The 22546-nt window shown below is 39.9% G+C and overlaps 1 protein-coding gene across 3 annotated transcripts in view; it reads left to right on the top strand.

Annotated features, from left to right (window-relative positions):
- The first annotated feature begins 7596 nt into the window (after positions 1–7596).
- LPGAT1 (lysophosphatidylglycerol acyltransferase 1) overlaps positions 7597–22546 on the top strand; it is a 60567-nt gene continuing 45617 nt past the window's right edge. Inside the window, exons 1-2 of one of the 3 annotated variants that reach the window (XM_069459675.1) lie at positions 7597–7732; positions 8594–8858. In XM_069459675.1, the coding sequence (XP_069315776.1) occupies positions 7661–7732; positions 8594–8858 (337 nt within the window). In that variant the 5' untranslated portion in view covers positions 7597–7660. Of the gene's footprint in view, positions 7733–8417; positions 8496–8593; positions 8859–22546 lie in introns of those variants that run through there. The other 2 variants (XM_069459676.1, XM_069459677.1) reach the window with 2 other exon arrangements.

Genomic DNA, 22546 nt, shown 5'->3' on the forward strand with positions numbered 1-22546 from the left:
AAAGCAAAATGAGAATGGTGGGAGGGAAGGTGTACTTCTGTAACCTGACTAAGGGACTGCGTGGAGACCCAGGAGTTAGGAGACCACATCTGGTCACCAAATATTTTCCAGGACTAAGGAATTTCCTGGGATTTGGGACTTTCAATACTAAAACTATGAAGTTCTTGGTAATCCAGCAGGAGTTGGTCACCTTAAGACCACGCCAACTCTATTTCTGATCCATTGTATGTTGAACAAGATGCATAACTTCTCCACACCCAATTTCTCACACTCATAAGTGGAATTAGCCTGTGTTCCTTTTCTATAGGGGAATTCGCTCTCTTATCACACACCACTAAATTCCACTGCCCCCCAACATCAGAACAAAGATGTTCTGATGATTTTTTTCCCTGAATTTTTGGGGAAACCAGAAACTTCGATACTTGTGGAGAAAAGATTCCAGAAAAAGTTAGGAGCGTGTTGTCAATGCTAGGACTTGGAATTTTGAAAGAAAGCCTGCGATGAGAGATTCAGTGAGTCTCCTGGGGATGGAGATGAGGGCAGAGCAAAGAGAGTAGCAGCTAGTCAGGGTACTGTTTTCAGAAAGAAGTCATTTCTGGGAAATTCTGAGCACAGAGTCCAGTGACATTGCCAAGCTGGAATTCAGGTGACTGCAAGGAGAGCAGTTTTGGCTGGAAACTAAGGGCAAGCCTGTACCTTAAGAAGACCTAGCTTTCTCAAAGGGCTAGAGAGGCTGAAAAAAGCAGATTTGGCTTCAAACTGGAGGATGGAGTGTGGACAGATAGAATGATTGAAAGGGTCAATCGTCACTATTCCATTGTCCCCCCTACACACACGCTAATAAAAGGATCAAGCTATGAAAGGACCAGCAGGTAAAAAGGTGAGATGGGGGAGCTGGAACTGGCTTGCAGCCTGAATGGAGTACCATGGAGCTGCGCACATGGAACTTCTGAAACGTGTATAGTTTGCATGCCGGGATGTTCTCAAACTACAGGTTCCTATTTGGGCAGTTAACTGTGGCTCTCCACTACAACAAGCATGCAGAAGGAATTTGTCAAAGTGAAAAACTAAGTCAAAAATGTGTGGTGTTTTCTATAAGTGCAGTAGTTATTCAGAGAAGAATAACTCCTGGGCAAAGAGACAGCCTTTACCTGGTAGTTAAGAGATGGCCAGGAAGAAAGAAGAGTTGGCATTACTGGTGGTGGGGAAATCTCCAAAGTGAGGCTGTAAGAATGCGCTCGTTTAAAAGTAGAGGGAAGTAATGAGAACTAAAGTAGAATTTGACAGTGTTTCCCAACCTTTCAACGTCATGGCACTTACCGAAGAAAATGGTAAGAATAGTATGGAACAAATGGAGGCAACCAGCTTGCTGACGTTGCCACCTGAACCTAATGGGCCACCTGAACCTGCACCAGTGTGCACGGCCCATTGGTTGATAAACTTTAGAATAATGAGTAAGGAATCAGGTATAGCAGGCCCTGAAGTAAATCAGATAGAGACATTCAGACTTGATTTAGTAGAACATGAAAAAACAATGTTAAAATTTGGAGAGGAAAATGAAATGTTAAAAATAGTACTTTAAGAAAAATACAACAACTGCATTACCTAGGATGGATTGGAATAGGTGATGAGTTGAGAACAGAGGACGGAAGATACTTTAATAATAAGAGGGGTAATACTGTTTTGTGCAGTTAGTGATTCAGCTGTGGTACTTCTAGCCTCTGAATATTACTAAAACAATCACTTTTAAAAGATTGAAATGAATTTTAAAATGAAGTATGAGCAACATGATTTCTTCTGGTCACGGTTTGAATGATGATGTCACAATGAATGATGTCACCTTCAAGGTATCCTATTGTTAACTTAAAAACATGAAAAGAAATTAGTTTGCATAAATTAAACAAACATTGCATTCATAAATATGTTTCCTACTACTACACATAAGCCACAAAGCTAGATGCTGGGAAAACAATAATAAAAAAGACAGGTGATGTGGAACCCCCAATCTCAACAAAAACCTAAAATAGAAAACATCCAGGCTATTATAATGTAGTAAGCACTGTCACAGAAGTGTATACCCAGAGGAAGATGCAATAAATTCTGAAGTTGAGGGTATAAATCCTTTGATATCTTAGCTGGACCACAAGGAATCAATATGATCAAATAGACACAGAGAAAGGAAAAGCACGAGCACAAAAAGTGAAGTTGCACAATTGGTTCTTTTCCAAGTGTGGCCAGTATAATGTTGGCGGGGAAGGGGTAGGGGAGGGGCCAGGAGGGAGTTTTAAGAGATGAGTCTGGAAAAGAGTAGATCCTCTGAAACTTCCTATCTCTCTTGGTGGAGAAGAGCATTCGTGCCACTTGCTCCTAGAGAGGCCCTGGGGTGTGTGCCCAGGAGCATGAGCTCTAGCACCAGAGAACCGGGAATCCTGCTGGCTGAGTGACCCGGGACAAATTGCTTAATCTCCCCATGTGTAAAATATGGGTAACAATATGATCCTTTTAAAGTCGTTGTGAAGAGTAAATGAATAAATGCATGAAAGCACAAAGAACATGGCCTGGAACTTTGAAAGTGGTCACCGAGTGCCAGTGATTTTATTATTATTTTAACATCGTCAGCAATAACATGTCATTATTTGGGTTCTCATGTTAGGAAGATACAATTTTAAATCTGAACTTGTCTTATTCATGGGTGTACTGTGTGACTTTGTAGGTTCTGTGAGGGGAGGAACTTGCTGAAATATCCTTCTCCCAAATATCTCGGAAGTGTACTCATCCACTACAACGCCTCAGACTCTACCAGCAGAAATGCGTTAAGGCTTTGGGGGATTTAGGAGTTCTTTAAAAAAATGTTAATACTTTAGGAAGAGAGAATACCTTTTTTCAGCCATAAGCAGGTATATCAGCATGGATTAGTTAACCTTGGCTGAGCCAAGGACATGCAGTGGACAGGTGAGAAAGAAGTTTCCAGCTTAGAGCGTACTGTTGGAGTAGGAGCGGAAGGCCCTCTGTGGAGTCTTCAGGGCCCTTTGGAAGCTGGGCATAATTTTAGTCTTAAGAAGGGAAAAGGGAATTTAGCTGAACAGGAGAGTAGCCTGGAGGACGCGAGATTGTTAACTTCACAATGTTGTTTAGGGTCAACCCTGTCAATAAAAAGAGTTGCTAAAATGGCTTAAAGAAAGTTGCAGTCAAGTCTGGCTGATTTGACCCTCTCTGTTTAAAAAATGCTAAGGTTATAAGCCCTAGTACATTTCATATAAAATGATTACTGATACTACTATAGAAGAAAACATCTATATCTATATTTCCCTTTTTCGTTTGAAGTTAAAGCTGGCAACAGTCAGAATGCACGACTCTCTTGGGCTGCTGATTTCAAGGTTGCAACTGTTTCCTGGTGACGTGGGGGCCTGTGCCAAGTCATTGCACATCTCCGAAACTGCTGGTAGCGTTTCCCCCTAGAGAGGAAATAGTTCATTGGAGCTTTAGAGCAGAAACCAGCACAAGTAGGTGAAATGTTTTTATAATTGCCACTAGGAAAAAGAGAGGGCCCGGGAGGATTCTTCTGCCCAAGGGAGCCCCTTCCTGGTTATAACCTAATTTGCTGTGTGTATGTGGACCAGATGGGTGGAATTAAATCTTCTAAGGTGTGTGGTTAGACTGTTTTCAAATGTCTGGAGACTCCAGGAAACACGAGAAGTCCTCTTTCTCTTTCAAAGGACCATCCTCTTGTGGTTCAAGTGCGGGCTTTTGTAACAGAAACTATAACGTCTGTGGCTATAGGGTGGGGTCTATTTGTTTCCCTCTTGGGGTGAACATGAAGGCTCTGAAATTTTTGACCTCATGTTTGTGTTTTATGAAGATGGCTCTAAGGTAGCAGGATAGGGGACTGGAAGCTAGTTAGTCATTGAAGAAGGTCCTTGTTTTCTATAGATCAGTCCACCCTGAAGAACTGGTCATCCTGACCTTCCTGTTACAGTGATTCAGAGCATGTATACATCCCTCTGCCCATGGTGCAATGAAAATAAGCTATAGAAAAATCGCAGGAGGTTGCCTAAATGGTTAAAAGGTGACAAGGCAAAGAAGCTGTAGTATAGGCAAAAGGAAGGTATTGTGAAAGAATACAAGATATAAAACTAAAACGAACTTTGAAATTCAAAGGAATAAATATAAGCATCATATGGAATTGTCTCCTGACGAGGTCAGCCAAAAGGCAGTTCCTTATCTATTACAGGTACTGAATTATCTTGAAATGCAATGTTTCTGTGATCAGAAAGTTAAGAAGATAACCCTCCTCCTACACCCTTGGCACAAAACCAGGGCATATCTATACCTGGAACACAATGTGTTATACTGTTTGCTGAGCTTTAAGAAAAGTCTAAAAAGATCAGAGTCAGTCAATAGAACACCTGAAACGATCAAGGAGATTAGGGCTTCCATATCCTTTCCATGAGGAGCTACTGAAACGGCAGAATTCTGCAGTGTAAAAAGTAGAAGGATGATGTTATAGCTGAATCGTGTGCCCCCAAAAGTGATATGTTGAAGTCCTAATCTCCAGTACCTCAGAATGCTGCTGTAGTTGGAGATAGGGCCTTTAACACATTAAGTGCCATGTGAGTTGTATTTAGCTCACACTAGTTTTGAGCCCGGGGCCTTGTGAAGCATGTGTAACTCACACATCTCTTTACCTTGAGCCATGTGAACTATTTTTCAAGTTGCATATAACTCATACACAGAAAACAATAAAAAACAACAAATTTTTCATTAAATTAGAAAGGATCGTTTTGTTTTCAAAGCTTTTATTCTATTTTTGTAATAAAACACATGGCCCCAAGGAAAAAAAAAGTTTTTTCTAGTGTGGTAGTCAATATGTTAAAGAGGTAATTAAATTACAAATGGGGGTCATTAGGGTGGGCCCTAATCCAATCTGACTGGTGTCCTTATAAAACGGGATTAGGGGAGAGACACATACCCACACACCCACCCAACCTCCCACCCCAGACAAGTAAATGCACAGGAAGATGACCAGGTGAACGCCCAGTGAGAAGGTAGAGCCAAGGAGACAGGCCTCAGAAGAAACCAAACCTGCCAATATGTTGATCTCTGACTTTGGCCTTTAGAACTGTGAGAAAATAAGTTTCTGTTGTTTAAACCACCTAGTCCGTGGTACTTTGTTATGGCAGCCCTAGCAGATTTATACAGATGAAAACAGATATGATCAAATGATTTATAATTATGAAGGGTCTAGAAAAGGATGTCATTATCTCAGGATACCTCTAGGTCAAGGTTTCTTAAAGCAAGGTCTGCATAATCCCCGCATCGGAATTCCCTTATGAGACTTTTTAAAAAGCAGGTTCCCAGGTCCACTGGACCTGGAATATTAAAATGGTCTGGTTTGAGACCTAAGACTCTGTCTCCTTGGTAGATAACCCCAAGTGATGTTTTTGCACACTAAAGCTTTGACCTAGCATTCATAGTCCTGTCTAACCTCTGGCTCTTTTCTGGGCCTGGTACTAATTATATCTCACCAAGTGCTGGTGTGTCTGTTGCTCTGGCAGATGTTCCATGATCCAGGAACCAGTTGTAAATCCCTTTGTAAGTTATCTCCCTCCAGGTGTCAGCAAGTGTTTACCCAGCATGTGGGAATGCAGAATGAGATGGACTGAATCGAATCCTTAGGGGAGTTTACTCTTGATTCTGGGAAGAAATATGTGCCTCACTTATCTTGCTTACTTAAGAATATAATGATATGTTTTGAATAATAATCTACAGTATATATATTATTTCACTCAGGAGATTTATTTAAAGATCTTATTCCCTTGGCACCAAAATTAACAGAGAAAATGCAAGGAATAGAATGAGCGTATCTGACTTTTCTGTTGCTACGTATCAGTTGAGCTTATATGGAAAGTTCCCTGACATGGCCTGTGCCATTTTATGTTCTGTACAATTAAAATATAATATTAATGAAATAGATAAATAACATATAAATAAAAATAAGCTAATAATAAATGGAATGGAATCTAATAAATAAGATAGGCTCTGTGTTTTCATTTATTTCTTCATCACCAAAGGGAATGGGAACAGAAAATATTCTTTCACATGGCGTAAGGTGAATTTTCTTTCCTTCACCCGTGGACCAAAGAGGAACTGAAGTTAGAGAGAGAGAGAAAGAGTTGAGAGTCCAAAATAAACACAGTGATGAACCCTTTCAAAGTAGGCAGAATAGGTGGCATTCTGACTCAAACATGGCAGTTCCCTAGGAGTGTAAAATCTGCCCTATCCCCCATTTACAGGTGTGATTAAGGGACATAGGTTTTATAAGTTGGGTTTTTTAAAACTGAAATTTAGGCAGGTCATTTGAGAAGGTACAAGCGGGCAGGTCATGGGGCTATTTCTCTAATTCAAGTGGTCCAGCCTTTGAACCAGAATGTAGCCATGGTATCCCAAGAGTAACCAGGTCTGTCTAGGCATTCCCATGGCCACCGGTTTCTGAGCACTTAATGCTAGGCACTTGGTTATTGCCTTCTTGACTAACCAAATTTCAGTCTCTTTGTGTAAACCATTCATTCCCACCAGACTCCTTTTTTTAGGGAGTGGGAGGGGAATGAATGGGAAATTGAAAGTGTCATTAATGTTCCAGGTGCTTTCCAGAAATAAGAATTCTGGTGCTCAAAAGACTTGATTTAAAACTCAAGACATTAACACTCTGGAGAGATTCAGAAGAAAAGCCATGAGTGCAAACGGGTTTCATTAAGAATGAAAAAGGACATTCAGTCTTCAAGGAGACAGCTTCCCAGTTTGGGCAGAGAGTGCTCTAACAGTGCAAAGCGGCCGTTTGGCTGAAAAGGGGCTCTCTCAATTTGAACCAAAGCGCTCCTCGTGTGGTGTAAGGACTGGTGTTTATTCCTAGACCTTTCCGAGCGGCCCTTTTCCTCGATTCTGGGCTCATTGAGGGCCTGGCCCAGCGGCCAGGAAGCCCCAGGGGGCCTGACCGCGGGCGAAAAGGGTCAGGGTGCGGGCGGCGACAGCAGCGGCGGCAGGGCGAGCGGGCCCGGCGGCGGCCGCCGCGCTTTCATTAGAGGGCGCTCTGGGGGCGGCTCTGCCGCAGTCCCGACTCCCGCCGCTTCCTCCCGCCGCCCCTCCCCGCCAGCCCGGGCGAACGCGGTCGGGCCCTGGGGACCGAGTCTCGGCGCCGCCGGGGACCGGGCGCGGGCCGCGCCGCAGCCAGAGCGGGGCCGGGGCCCACCGCCGACTCCTCCTTCCGCCGGCCCCGCCGCCGGCCATGCATTCTTCCGGCTCCTCTGGCTCCCGCAGCCGGGGTCGGGGCCCGGCCAGCCCGAGGTAACCTCCGGCTCGGCGGGCGCAGGCCCGGGCGCGGTGGCGGTGCCGGGCCCGGGGAAGCGTGGGGGCGGGGAAGGGGTGTCGTCGTCGCGTGGCCCGGGGCGGCGGCGGCAGCGGCCTGAGGGACGAGGGCGCGGTAGGCCCGGGGGAGGAGGCGGGGGCGCGGGGCATCCGCCCGCCTCCCCGGGACCCGCCCCGGTGACAGGTCCGGCCTCTGAGTCCCCGCCGTCCCTCTGTCCACAGGCTGCCGCGAGGGGAGTAGGGCGCCCGCGCGCCCGCTCGCGCCGCGCCTCGGGCCGCCTCGGCCGCCGCCGCGTCCATGACCGCGACCCCTCGGCGGGGGACGCCCGCCCCCGCGGTTCGCCGCCGCCTGCAGTCCGCGCCCGCCGAGGTGAGCCGGGAGCACGGGCCGCGCTCGCCGCCCCGACCCCTTCCACATCCGCGGAAACCGCTGCCGGCTCCACCCGCCCCCCGCGCTGCCGTCGCCTCTTCTTCCCTGCTGCTTTCATCATCCCTCGCTTCCCCGTCCTCTGGTCGGAGATCTCATTCTCTTCATCCCTGGCCCCTTTGCTTTTACCTCTTGCTGGCTCTTGCTCCCCTCCCCCTACTCCTGTCCTTCCTCTTTTTCGTCTTATAACCCCCCACTTTCTTCCTCTCACCTTTTAAGCTCTCTTTTCTAGGCCCCTCTCCTTTTTTCTAAAAAAAAAAAAAAAAAAAAAAGGAAAACAAAAACCCTATTGCTGCAAATGAGAATTGTGAGCTAACTCTTTTCGCTAACGCCGGAGACCTTTTAAAGAAATGCATCAATGTGCAGGAATGGGAACGGGGCGGTGAAGAGCCCGAGGTTCTCAGTATCTGGGAAATCTGACCGAGAGGTCTCTGTTTCGGTGGTTTCACTCGTGTCGTCGGTTTGGAGATACCGAGGGAGTCTGAAGCAAGTGGGTGTATTTTTTTCCCTTAAAGTCCAAACAGACGACCGCAGTGAGACTCGGTGCGGGAACGGCACCGATCAGTGAGTGGGAATCGTATTATCGTTTGCTAAATATATTGTGACATACCCGTGCCTCGGTGAACAGCTCCCTTGACCTTGTGCGGCTCCTCCCCGAGGCCTCGCTGTCTGCCCCTCTCTGGAATTTCCCGGAGAGATCACCTCGGTACTGCGCCTCGGTGCTGGAGGCTATTTCTTTGTTGGTAACTATTTAGATGTATTTAATGCATTTTCCTTTTTAAGTGAATTCTTCTTTCACCCCAGAAAGACAGGACAGACTCCAAAGTGAGGATGGCTGTGACTTTGGAAGAAGCTCCGTGGCTGGGCTGGATCTTGTTGAAAGCACTGATGAGATTTGCCTTCATGGTCGCCAACAACCTGGTTGCTATTCCATCCTACATCTGCTATGTGATTATACTTCAGCCCCTGCGAGTGCTGGACAGTAAGCGGTTCTGGTATATTGAAGGAGTCATGTATAAATGGCTTTTAGGAATGGTGGCTTCCTGGGGATGGTATGCTGGATATACAGGTAAGAGTGAGAGCACTTTAGTTTAATGCATATGAAAAGATTTGTGATGTTATGCTTAAGTCAGGAGCCATGATTAAATATACCTCATATATTATACTTTGGGCTGAAGATGCTTTTATGCTTTGACTATTGAAAAAATAAATAGAAGACAGTTCCGTCGGGTTTCTCTTCAGAATCTCAGTTAGGAAGCCTGATGTTTTCAGAAGTGTAACTTCATAATCATATGTTGATAAATTCCTTCAATAATATGTTTTTAATGTGATTGACATTCATTTATTAAAACCAGTCGGCAAAAGCTCTCATAGGGGAATAGTGTGCTATGTAGGACTTGAGAGCTTGTAAAGTTAAGATGTAAGACATGTAGCCCACAAAATCGGAAATTTAGAAAATCACTGAACCATATTTGTGCTAAGATAGTTTAATAAGTTTTTCATATAATGTGCTATCATACTGTGTTAGTGGCATTTTAAGCCAAGCAAAAAATGGCTTTCTTTTCTGTTATGTATGTTTCTTTTGTTTATTAGAATCTATATTTTATCTCATAAATGACAGTATTAAATATAAAAAAATTAAGTTATCTATGTTATGCTAATTTATCTTCCGAGTGTCCTGAAATAGATTTCTATTTCTGCTTTTAAATTGCATTTTGAACAGCAGGGGTAACGCTGTTCTGAAGTGGACTTTTATAGAACTAAATGAGAAGTAGTGTTTATTATCTGTTATAAACCTTACGTGCTTTGAGAACTTATGCCTCTGCTGTGAAAATTCTGCATAGTTTATTACATTTATTTAATTTCCCCCCCCTAAGAATTAGGATAATAAAAACATCGACATTTCTAGCCCTTGTCAGACGTGGAGGCTTTAATCACACAAATTTATAACTGGTAGGCAGACTCCTTAGAAATCCTGGGGCAGATGCTGTGGTCAGTAGAGTCTGCAAGTTCATAGCTTGGAGTAGTGTGGAGGGTGCTGTCAGGATCAAGCGCTATGGCAGTTCTCCATTTAATTCTCTGTCTCCCTCTTTCCTGCCCAGGCTGCATCTGCAGATTTTATCCATACACACAAGAAAAGGACTGACAGTATACAGTTTTTATGGAGTCTGATAGATAGACTCTTGCTAAGTCTGAGTGTTCTCAGTTGCCCCAGATGAAGCCTTTTCTTCTTCTGGCAGTGCCGTTTATTATTATGCAAGAGCTGAAGCCCCTGGAATAGTGTATGCATTGCTTCCTTGTCACCTGTCTTGTTGTGATTCAAATGCTCTTTGGATACAGTAAGTGAGCTTCTAGTCCTTTTTAAGGACCTGATGGGAGCAGTAGCAGTGGTAGAGAAAAAATGAAGTTCTAGTCTGGTGCTGAATTCTTACCTGAATTGTACTGCTGTCTTAGGATTGCTTTGCTTGGTATAGTTGGAGCATTCCCAAATATGCTATCTGATACTGGTGGGTTTGTTCTTAAGTATGGTATACTTGAGTTTGCTTGTTTTAAATGAGCTCATAGTAGTAATATTTTCAGAAACCAGTTCTAGAATTTCATTCCACTTAAACAAAATGAAATTACTGAAATGTTTGTGCTTGTGTGTATATTTATGTATAAATGTTAGCATGATGAGAAGGTGAAAAAACTTAATTTGGCATTGACCTTGAGGTCCTAAGGAGTGCAGTGGTGCTGCTTGAAGTTAGTTATCCTATGGCCATAACATGGCTGCAGTGTATTTTTAAGCATATTTTCTTGGGATGTCTCTTCCTTGCTGACTATAGAACTGTGTGGTTTCTTTTGCCACCTGCTTGGGAAGTGGTCTTGGCACGATCTGCATATTTTAGTCTCTACGAAGCATCTGCTCTTCTTCAGGCTACTGCACTTTGACAATTTGATCAGTTTGTTTCATTTAAATATAGAATATTTATGTGAATATTTTAAATGGTTTTCCTATAGGTAGAATACTTGGTTTCAGAGAGTCTGGTCAGTGTCTGATTGTAATAGAACAAGAGGTCAAACAAATGTACGAACAAATTTTGTTGAAAGCCTCAACTGGGTTTAAAGCAGCAAACCTAAGCAGGGGTTAATGAACAGGTGTACCCATAAAAGCATCTCAGGGGTTATATTAGCCTTTCTTTGGATTATGTATTTCATTTCTTCCCTTTGTAACAGTAGGAAGGTGGGCTTATGTTTTTTTTTTTCTTTTCCTATGCTTAAGTTTCACAGATGGAAAATTGAATGTTGCCAAAGGAATTTTGCTCAGTAGATTTGGTATGTTCATGTTTTTAGAATAAAAATTGCCAAAACTTTGTTGAAAAACCACTTCTGAGGAAACCTTAAATATTAATTAGTAAGCTGAAAATTGGATATTGGTATACATAGAATATGATTTTTTTCAAATTATGACATTCAGTGTAAGAAGAGTCAATTTCTTAGCACTCTTGTTGAGGATTTACATTGATTATCTAACCTATACTGCCCCGTATGGTAGCCACTAGCTGCATGTGACTGTTTAAATTTAAATTGACTAAAATGAACTAAAATTTAGTTCCCTGGTCATTACCAACCACGTTTCAAGTGCTGAGTACTAGGTGGCTAATGGCCACTGTATCGGACAGTGCAGTTATAGAACACATCCATCATCACATAATGTTCTATTGGACAGAGCTGATAAATAGTGAGTATGACTCTCTCCCTTTTCTTAGGAAAATTGCATTTTTATCCTTCTAAAAAGAACATCTTTTTCTAGTGCTGAACATTTCTTTTGGGAAAGATAGGAAGATTTATTAATGTTTTATAAAGTCTGTTAATTTGAGGCAAACATCACAAAATTGAGTCCTTTGAACTCAGACATGCTTCTTGGATGGGAAATGATGAGGGTACTTAGCCCAAGAACTTAAATGAACATTCTTGTACTTTAATTTGCATTCTTAGAGCTGGAGAACTGTTTGTGGACACAGAGGATGGAAAAGGGATGTTCTGGTCTTTCTGCCCGTTTCTGACTTTAAGTCTTGTCAGGGGAGCACATTTATTAAAAGAACTCTGGAGACATTGGGGTTTGTTCATCCCTAGCTTGCTGCTAGGTAGTGATGGTGGTTGCTGTCACATTTCCTTCAGTGGGAACTGTACAAACATCTCATGGCGAGGAAAAGTTTTATATTGCCTTTTCCCCTAGTATTTCAAGGGCAAACCAAAAGAGATACTGTTTAACTAATGATCTACTGATCTACTTCTGCATGCTTTGTTTGGATCTGGGATAAATCAATACACTTCTCCCATCCCCAGCACACACACGCACACAGACACACAACACAATTTAACTGAAGGTTGGCAAATTTCAGAGAGAGATTTTGTACCAAACAAAATGTGTTTATTTAAAACAGTTTATCTTGATTTTCATTTACTTATTTTAATAAAGTCATTGCCATCCTAACACATTTAATTAAAGTCTCTGTACATGAAATACTTTAAAAATATTTATTGCAAGTAGAAGCTCTAGAATTTCTATATAGGACGAGAGTCTTAAGGGCCAGATTCTGGCCAGAAGGGAGCTGGGGTGCCAGGGACTTGCTGCCAAGCTGTTTTGTTTAGCAAATGCTGTTTTCCTTAAATTGAGTATTTACTTGGGGAGGCTTTAGGGAAGCTGATGGAGATTAGGTTTAGTTTCCTCCCACTCCCCAAGTGGCAGCTGCCATGGCTGTATGTTAGTCTTTGTGACTTATTTGATTATTTGATAGTGTCCTTTTTTTGTTGGGATACAAATTCATGGTATGAGAATTAATTTTTAGGAATTGTATCTGACCTTGAAATTCTAGAGAAAGTTTTAAAAATATATCTTCTAGAGCAATATTTTTCAACCTTTTAATTTCAGAATATTTTGGGGATACAAATGCTTTGGTCAGATAAATTGCGTTTGTACTGCCCAAGTCAAAGCTACACGTGTGCCCATCCCCCAGGGAGCATGCACCACACCCATTAGGTGTGAATTTACCCATCCCCTCCTTCCCCTCACCTGCCCGATCCCCAGTGAATGTTACTTCCATACATGCACGTAAGTGTTGATTAGTTAGTACCAATTTAAGGGTGAGTACATATGGTGTTTGTTTTTCCATTCTTGTGATACTTCACTTAGAAGAATGGGCTCCAGTTCCGTTCAGGTTAATACGAGAGGTATTAGGTTACCATTTTTTATGGCTGAATAGTACTCCATGGTATACATATACCATATTTTATTAATCCACTCATGTATTCGTGGACACTTGGGTTGTTACCACATCTTTGCAATTGGGAATTGTGCTGCTCTAAGCATTTGAGTACAGATATCTTTTTTATAGAATGTCTTTTTTTCCTTTGGGTAAATACTCAGTGGTGGGATTACTGGATCAAATGGTAGTTCTACTTTTAGTTCTTTGAGGTATCTCCATACCACTTTCCATAGAGGTTGTACTAGTTTGTTGTCCCACCAGCCGTGTATAAGTGTTCCCATCTCCACATCCACATCAACTTTTGTTGTATTTTTCAATCTTTGAGTCATAAAACCAGTTTAGTGTGTCAAAATGAACATTTTAAAAATGTGAAGTAAAACAGAATTAAATAGAAGAGTTCAGAAATACGTGTATCTAGATGTACTGAGTAGTGCTACAGAATGTATTTTTTACCATGAGTGCAGTCAACATTTGAAAGGCATTGTTCTAGCGGAAAGAGCACTGCAGTTTAGGAACACTCTGGGAATCGGTGGTCTTGATCTATCTTTAACATCTCTACTCACTAGTAGGGGTGAGATCCTTACCTGCTCGGTGCCCACTGGGCCCTCTTTATAACCCCAGTAGAGCCTTATTTGTTACCTGATGCTCCCAGAGTGCTCAATAAATGTCTATGTCTTGAATGAACCCTCTTTTGGCCCTAACTAAGGTTCCTTAGCTGCCTACCTTACTGAAAGGTCTGATACCAAGGTCATTGCAATCCATGAAATATAAACCTTGAACCAGATCATGTTTATTGTGTATATATAATTTTTTACAACATCACATTTGTTAATCTAACACACCTTTACTGAACTTCTATTATGTGTGGGAACAGGTGCCCCGGAGGTGCTGAGATGCACAAGACATAATTGCTGACTTTCAGGAGCTCATAGCAGCCTTGGTGGGGAGACAGTGCACCAACAATGAAAGTGTACAGGTGTACCATGGGATGAAAGAGGAGGGGCATCTAGCATCAGTGGTAGGTGGTGGCAGGGAGGGAATAGGCAATTTAGGGACGTAGAGCCTTCAAATTCCTTTTTTTTTTTTTCCATTAGCAAAATATTTCTCTGTAGGTGTCTTGTCTAACCCTCTCATCAGTAATTATAATGGATCTAAAAGACTGGAAATTTGTGTCTTTGTGGTGATAATATTAGCTAACATTTATTGATATCTAAGGCAAGTAGTGTTGTAAGTGCTTCAGTCATTCAATGTTCACAACAGTTTTATCAGGTTGATACTACTGTCCCCTCTCCTTTTGTTATTGATGTTGAAATTGAAACAGGTTTCTCAGTTAATTACCCTCAAGCATTAACTGAATTGATGTTGCCACAGTGTATTTTTATATTTAAAGAGCCAATATTGACCTTTAGATAATGTTCCTCGAGTGTGTATTAGTTTTTACTACCCATATGCCCTTTTGTTTCTGAGGCATGGAACCTCTTTCTGAAGCTACAACTCTAAAATCTGAAAGCGTTTCATGGATATGGATTTCTGTAAGAGGTTACAAAATTATTGCTTCAACAGAAATATTTGTAGTATACCGGAAATTTCATAAAAAGCTCACCTCCTTAAGTCTCTACACGTATGGATAACAACTCCACTGGAATTTTAGTGTTTTTTTTTTTTAAATGAGAATTCCTGGAATTTTAGTTTTGGAGTGCTTGAAAGTAGATTGTCATCCAAGTGAGGAGTTACTGCATGACGTTAGTAAGGTTGACAGCTGATCTTGACATAAATCCAGGGGAAGAGTTTTCAGTACAGCGTTTTGATTTTTATATGGAAAATAATACCATTAAAGGTAAGTACTACTAAATGCTGTAAACTCAGCAATCTGGTGGCACTGCAAATTTGATATCTGGTCTTATTTCAAAGAGAGCTTATAATTGAATATTTTAGATAGTTATTTTGAAATACAGGCAGTCCTTGGGTTACAGACCACCCAACATAATGGTGTTCCATACTTACAAACAGGCTCCTAGGCTCCCCATAAGGATAATTTATAATTAAACAATTAAATAAATGATTCGGGAACTAGTTTCTTCTGTGCATATGAACAAACTTGCATGGCATAAGCAGTTTGTTGGCACAACATCTGTATGCTACTGGCTAGTCTCATTCCCTTATGCACAGCATCATTTTCATCTTAACTTCTTTATTTGATTTTGTGAGTCTGTGTTTACCCTTATGATCACGTCTCCAAAGCTGATGTCTGTTGCAAGTCCAGGTGAGCCTGCAGCAAAGAGAAAGGTAAATACAATGGAAATAAAAGTAGAAATAATTAAGTGTTCGGAGAAAGGCCAGATGCCATTATTCGTTGGGAAAGCATTAGGCTTCAGTCACTTGACCATTGGAACAATTATAAAGGAGAAAGTGAGAATAATGGAAAATGTGAAAGGCAGTGCTCCAATGAAAGCATCAATTATTACTAAGCAGCATAGTAGATTAATTATTGAAATGGAAAAGTTATTATTGATTTGGTTCGAAGATCAAAATAAGTGCAACATTCTTATTAGCCTAGTGTTGATGCCACATTAGATGAGTGTTAACCTTTAGTATTCTTTTTTGAAATTTCTCTTATCTCCTATCTAAACTTTTTATATGAGTTTGTTTTTAATGTTCTGTTTGTTTGAATTAGAAGAAAGAGCACAATAGTTTCTGTAACTTATTATTACAGTACAGAGGTATTATTATCATTACAGTATTACACTGTATTAGTATTACACATATGAGCCATTATCATTGTTAGCATTATTATTACCGCATATGTACCATTCATTGGGGATCTGAGTTACATGTTAATACAACAAGTCCTACCTAAAGACATTCTCAGGAACAGATCTTGTCTGTAACCCAGGGACCACCCGTGTGTATATTCATGCATGAGCACATACCCACATGCACTATTACAGAAGGACATGGGGCATTATTTGTAGTGTTTGTGATGGGTAAGACCTCAGGTTCTGGAGTCAGAAAGAGCTGGGTGAGACAGCTCTTGCTTTATTTTTTGTTTACTCATTTGCCTGATATGTCCTTGGCTATCCTTTTTTTTTTTTTAAACTGTTAAAATTACTTGATTTAGATGTGTCTCTAGTATATAGCATACAGTTAGATTTTGCATTACGATTCAATTTGAACATCTCTTAATATGAGTTGAATCCTTTTACATTTTTTCATGTGTCAAAAATGGTTCTGTCATTGCATTTTATTTTATGCTTTATTTTTTATATAAATTTTAAGCCTTCCACTGTATACTCTGTTTTTCTTTGCTTTTCTGTTGTTCTGATATTGGGGAAAATTTATATTTTTGTTTTATTAATTACTTTATATAACATTCTTAGTTCTCTATTGATAGTAACTATTAGGGCTCTTCTATGAACAAAGGTAAAATGCCGTTTAATTCTTCTCTCTTCTCCTTTCTCTCCTCCATTACCCAATTTTAGTCAATGGTATTTATTCACAATAGTATATATACTTTTACTGTTATGTATGCTTATACTTCTACTACTGGATTTGTGAGCTTTAATGCTCCCATTGACTCCTAGCTATGACATGGAGGTAATCAGTAAGCTTATTACACTTCTCCCTTCACCCGATTTAGGTCATTTGCATTTATACAGTGTTACACCCTATAATATTTTTGTTCTGTTTTATCAACCATATCTCCATCTGTTTTTGTCTGAATTCTCTAGTTAAATATATGTTAATGCTCACCCATCACATATATTTTGTGGTACTTTCATAGATTCATTCTTTGGTTTGCTGAAGTTCATCTTCTAATAATTTCTCATAAGGGCTCATGGGAATAATATGGGCTATTATTCTGACAACATTTTCAGAACAACTTTTTTGTTGCTTTATACTTAAAGGACAGCTTAGCAGGTTATAAAATCCTTCGTTCACACTTTTTTCATTAAGTATCTTGTAGGTATTGTACAAATGTCTTCCGGCATTAAATGTTACTGTGGAGATGTGTGAAGCCTGCATGAATTTTTTACTATTATTAATGACTTGATCTTTTGCCTATCTGCCCAAAGTATTCTTTCTTTCTTTTCCTCTTTCTTTCTTTATTTCTTCCTTTCTTCCTTTTTTTCCTTTCTTTCCTTTCTTTGTCTTTTTTCTCAGGGTCTCACTCTGTCACCCTGGCTTGAGTACAGTGGCATCATCATAGCTCACTGCAACCTCAAACTCCTGGGCTCAAGCAATCCTCCTGCTTCAGCCTCCTGAGTAGCTGGGACTATAGGCACACACCACTGTGCCCGGCTAACTTTTTTTTTGTTGTAGAGATGGGGGTCTTACTCTTGCTCAGGCTGGTCTTGAACTCCTGGCCTCAAGCAATCCTTTCACCTCTGCCCCCCAAACTGCTAGGATTACAGGGATGAATCACTGCCCTGGCTAATTCTTTATTTCTGATATCTAGTTACTTTATTAGGATATATTGATGTTGACTGTTTATCTTAATTTTTCCTGGTACATGTGTGCCCTTCTAAAATGTAGATTCAAATCTATTTTTATTTCAGCAAAGATTTAATTGTATCTTTAAATGTTTACTTTGTTTCATTGTTTTGCTTTTGTTTTTTAGAGACCATAGTAATAGATATGTTGAATCTCTCTTTATATATCTTTTATATTTATTACTTTTCCTTTAATCCTTTTAAACACTTTTTCATTTGTTTGTTTCTATCTCTCTTATCTCTTACTGTGTTTTCTGTGGTGTCTCTTCTTTGTTCTCCTTTCAGTTTCTTCTTCATTTCTGTGTTGAGTTCTGTCAACTCATGTTTCCCTTTTCCTGTTATCTAGACATTTTCCCCTTGAATTCTTCTATTTCAGATTTGTGGTCTTGCTCATAGTGGTGGTGGCTTCATTGATTTTCTTAAACTTATGCAACAATACTCAGTTACAATTTTTATCTTCTTCTTTGTTGTATTTTTTGATGAGTATTCTTTGGTAGTTGGTACATTATGCTGCTCATTTGCCATTTTTCTTATAGAACTTCTCTCTCAGTCAGTGCCATGCCAGTTACCTTTTTATTCCTGTAACTTAATGAATTGAATTTTCCTCAGTCTGTTATTTGTAGGTGGTTTGGGTAGAGCCAGTGTAGATTTCCAGGTTTCTGCCTCAGAGATTGTCTTTTTCACATAAGGCACTTAGCTGTGTTTCTCCGTGTTGCCACAAGTCTTCTGCTTCTCCAAACCAGAAGGAGCCCAGGAGGCCTTTTGCCACCAATTCTGGACTTCCTTCTCCTTCCTTTGCAGCTGTGACTAGAGGGACGCAGCCCCAGCATGCCAGTGTAAACATGCTTTTTTTAAGGAGGTACACTGTTGCTGTTGCTATCTGAGCTCTGCCACTGTTGGGCCCTCATCACATGCCACACCGGCTGTCTGTGTCTCTGTTCTCCACCCCAACGTAATTGTCTGCCTTTTTTGATCTCAGCCCTGCTCTCAGGTACTTTGGAGTTTGTATATTTTTGTTTTACTTCTCGGTTTGTTGAAAAAGGAGTTTTGTGCAGTTTTTCCTCCTTGTTGCTATGTGTATTTCCTAAGATTCATGTCTGTAACACTTCTATGTTCATACTAGAAAGTACAAGATTTTTGTTCAACTGTGTGGTTATAATTCAAACAGCTCTGTAATCTACTGTACTCTAGTTGATTGTTATAAAATGGAGACCAGTTTTACCATCTAATTAATTTTCTTTGAGGTCTGTTAAAAAGCAAAAAGCATCCCCCAATATATATATATTTTTACCCCTTCCAGTGGTTTCTAAACTGTTTTGATTCTTGGACAACTTACCAACGGCACGTAGTTAAGACATCCACTGTATTTCCCCTTGGCTACATTAAGAAAAGTTATCAAAATGAATGGAAGAAATGAGTTACCTTTGGTACTTCAGGAAGGAATGTGAATGCCATGTGACGTTAATACAGTAAAACTCTCTGGCGTCTGGTCTGTGGACCACCTTGAGAACTTTAAGGATCATCAGTGCCCCTCAATCTTTGATAAGTATTGTTATAGACTAGTTTTCTATATTTGCCATCCCTAATCTAAAATTGGGGTTTTCTAAGTACTTAGCCTTTGTTTTAGGAGTTTCTTTTCAGAATTTGCAAACTAGTGGCCATGTACAGCAGCTAGTATGTTTTATTTGGCCTTAGCACTAAACTTTTAAAAAAATTAGTTGCCAAAATTTCAGTATTAGGGATATTTCACAAAACATGAAAAAGAATCCATACTTCCAGCTACTCTTGAGAAAGGAGAAGTCTGGCCATGTTTCTGGCCCAGTAGCGATCTGTTGGAGCTATGTGACGGCTGCCCCATTACTCTCCAGTTCACCCAAGATCACCTCTTCTTGTCTGACTCTGGGCCTGCTTTGCTCATTAACACTACCTATTTGGACCCTAGAGACTCGGGTAATGTTCATTTTTAAAAATGTAACTTATGATTACTAGTCTGTTTCTGTGAGGCATATGATCATTGTTTTGCATTTATATGCCTTAGTGATGCCTAAAACTAATGAACTCTTATCATTAAAAACTGAAAGTTTGTTAGTGATCATAATTGCTGATTTCGTGAAGCAGAGGCATTCAGTGGGAACTGAAAAATGAAGCACCGTTAGCAAGAGCTGTGGTCACAAGGTTTTTCAAGTTTCATGTACCATATTACTAATCTGGTAAAATGTTTCCTGCTATTTGTACACTCATTAGTTTGTGGAATGTCTCATTTCTTCTTATGAATATAATTGTGTAAAATCTAGATTTTTAAAAATTAGTTATTTCTGTTTGCTATCTCATATTTTAAATATGAAAGACAAAGCAGGCCTTGTTGATTTCCTTTTCTTATTTTAAATTATGATACAGATAACTAATGAAAAATGATATTATAAAAAGATTAGTTATGAGGTTATACTTTTTCTTAAGGTTTAATAGATCTCATAAAAAAAAAATTTTGCTAGCAAAACACTCTTTCCAAACTTTTTAAATTAAGTAACATTAAGAAACCATATGAATCATATATATTGTGATACACATTTTGCATATGCTATTAATTAGAAGTTTGCACATTATTTAACACTAAGAGAAAAAAGATTCATATATTTAAATACATCAAGATGTTTCTGAATCATCAAAAGACAAAACTGTGTTCAATATAGCTTTAGTATTAAGCAGATATTATATATTTATATTTTTAAATTGGGATATAATTCATCTACCATAAAATTCATCATTTTAAAGCATATAATTCAGTGGTTTTTAGTATATTCATACAATTATGCATTCATCACCACTATCTAATTCCAGAACATTTCATCACCCTGAAAAGGAACCTTGAACTCATTAACTGTTGTTCCCCATTCCTTCCTCCTCTTACCCCCTGGCAACCACTAATCTATCTATGTTCTGCCTATGGATTTGTCTATTCTGGACATTTCATATAAATGGAATCATACAACATGTTCTTCTGTGTCTGGCTCTTTTTACTTAGCATAATGTTTTCAACATTCATCCATATTATGATATGTGTCAGTACTTCATTCCTTTGTATGGCTGAGTAATATTCCATTGTATGACTAGACCACATTTTGTTTATATATTCATCAGTTGATGAACATTTGGGTTATTTCCACATTTTGGTTGCTGTGAATATTGCTGCTAGTCATGTATAAGTTTTTGTGTGAACGTATGTTTTCAGTTTTCTTGGACCTTGGAGTCAAATTCCTGGGTCATATGGTAATTTTATGCTTAACTTTTGAGGAACTGCCAAACTGTTTTCCATAGCAGCTGCACTATTGTCCATTCCCAGCAGCAATGTAGAAGAGTTCTGATTTCTCCATATCCTCACTAGTGCTTGTTTTTTGTTTGTTTGGTTTTTTAAATTCTAGCCATCATAAGTGGGTATGAAGTGGTATCTTATTGTGGTTTACATTTGCATGTCATGTGTTTATTGGCCATTTGTGTGTCCTCTTTGGAGAGAAATGTCTATTCAAGTTCTTTGCCTATTTTTTAATTGGGTTATTTGTCTTTTTATTGTGGAGTTGTAAGAGTTCTTTCTATAATCTGGATACTAGACCCTATCTATTTTTTCATTGCATGCTTGTGCTTTTAATGTCATATCTAAAAAAACCATTGCCTAATCCAAGGTCATGAAGATTCATACCTGCGATAGTTTCTGTTAAGAGTTTAGCTTTCATGTTTAGATCTTTGATCCAATTTGAGTTAGTTTTTCTATATGAAAAACCTAATTTATTTTATTTTTTTTTTTTTGAGACAGAGTCTCACTCTGTTGCCCAGGCTAGAGTGAGTGCCGTGGCGTCAGCCTAGCTCACAGCAACCTCAAACTCCTAAGCTCAAGGGATCCTCCTGTCTCAGCCTCCCGAGTAGCTGGGACTACAGGCATGCACCACCATGCCCGGCTAATTTTTTCTATATATATTTTTAGCTGTCCATATAATTTCTTTCTATTTTTAGTAGAGATGGGGTCTCGCTCTTGCTCAGACTGGTCTCGAACTCCTGAGCTCAAACGATCCGCCCACCTCGGCCTCCCAGAGTGCTAGGATTACAGGCGTGAGCCACCGCGCCCGGCCCTATTTTTTTTTTTTTGAGACAAGGTCTCACTCTGTCAGTGGCACAATCATAGTTCACTGTAGTCTTGAATTCTGGGCTCAGTCTATTCTCTGGGCTCAGCCTTCCGAGAATCTGGGAGTACGGGTGTGTGCCGCCACCCCCAGCCAATTTTTTAAATTTTTTGTAGAGATGAATTCCCCTATGTTGCCCAGGCTGGTCTCAAACTCCTGGCCTTAAGCAACCCTTCTACCTGGGCCTTCCAAAGTGCTAGGATTACAGGTGTGAGCCACTGTGTCAGGCCCAAGCCTCATTCTTTTATATGTGGATATCAAATTGTCCGAGCATCATTTGTTGAAAAGGTTATTCTTTCCCCATTGAATGATCTTGGTACCCCTGTTAAAAATCAATTGACCAAAGAGGTATGACTTTATTTCTGGACTCTCAATTCTATTCCATTGATTTATGTCTCTTTTTATGCTGGTACCCCACTATCTTGATTAGTGTAGTTTTGTAGTAAGTTTTGAGTGTTAAGTACATTTTGTTGTATTTTAATTCTTTAAAAATTCATGATCCTTTCTATTATGTATTAGGACTTCATTAATGAGGCTAGTTCACTACTCAGAAATGCTAATTTAAAACTGTTTTAAAAGTGTTCACTGAGTTAGAACAGTGTTTTTCAAGGATTAATATACATAATTGGGTTAAATGACCCCTTCCTGTCTCCATGTTGAGGAAATGTTTACTAGTTATGTATATATAACAATATTTCCTGCTTACTCTCTTAAAAAAAACAACAGGACATCAGTTTTAGAAGCATCTTGTTGTATGATTGATCAAGTGTTTATTGACTGCTTACTACCAGTTATTGAAATTATTGATTTGTAAATACTAGGCAGAGTGTAGTTTAGATTAATTCC

The sequence above is a fragment of the Eulemur rufifrons genome, chromosome 27, assembly GCF_041146395.1.
Source record: "Eulemur rufifrons isolate Redbay chromosome 27, OSU_ERuf_1, whole genome shotgun sequence".
Lineage (NCBI taxonomy): Eukaryota > Metazoa > Chordata > Mammalia > Primates > Lemuridae > Eulemur > Eulemur rufifrons.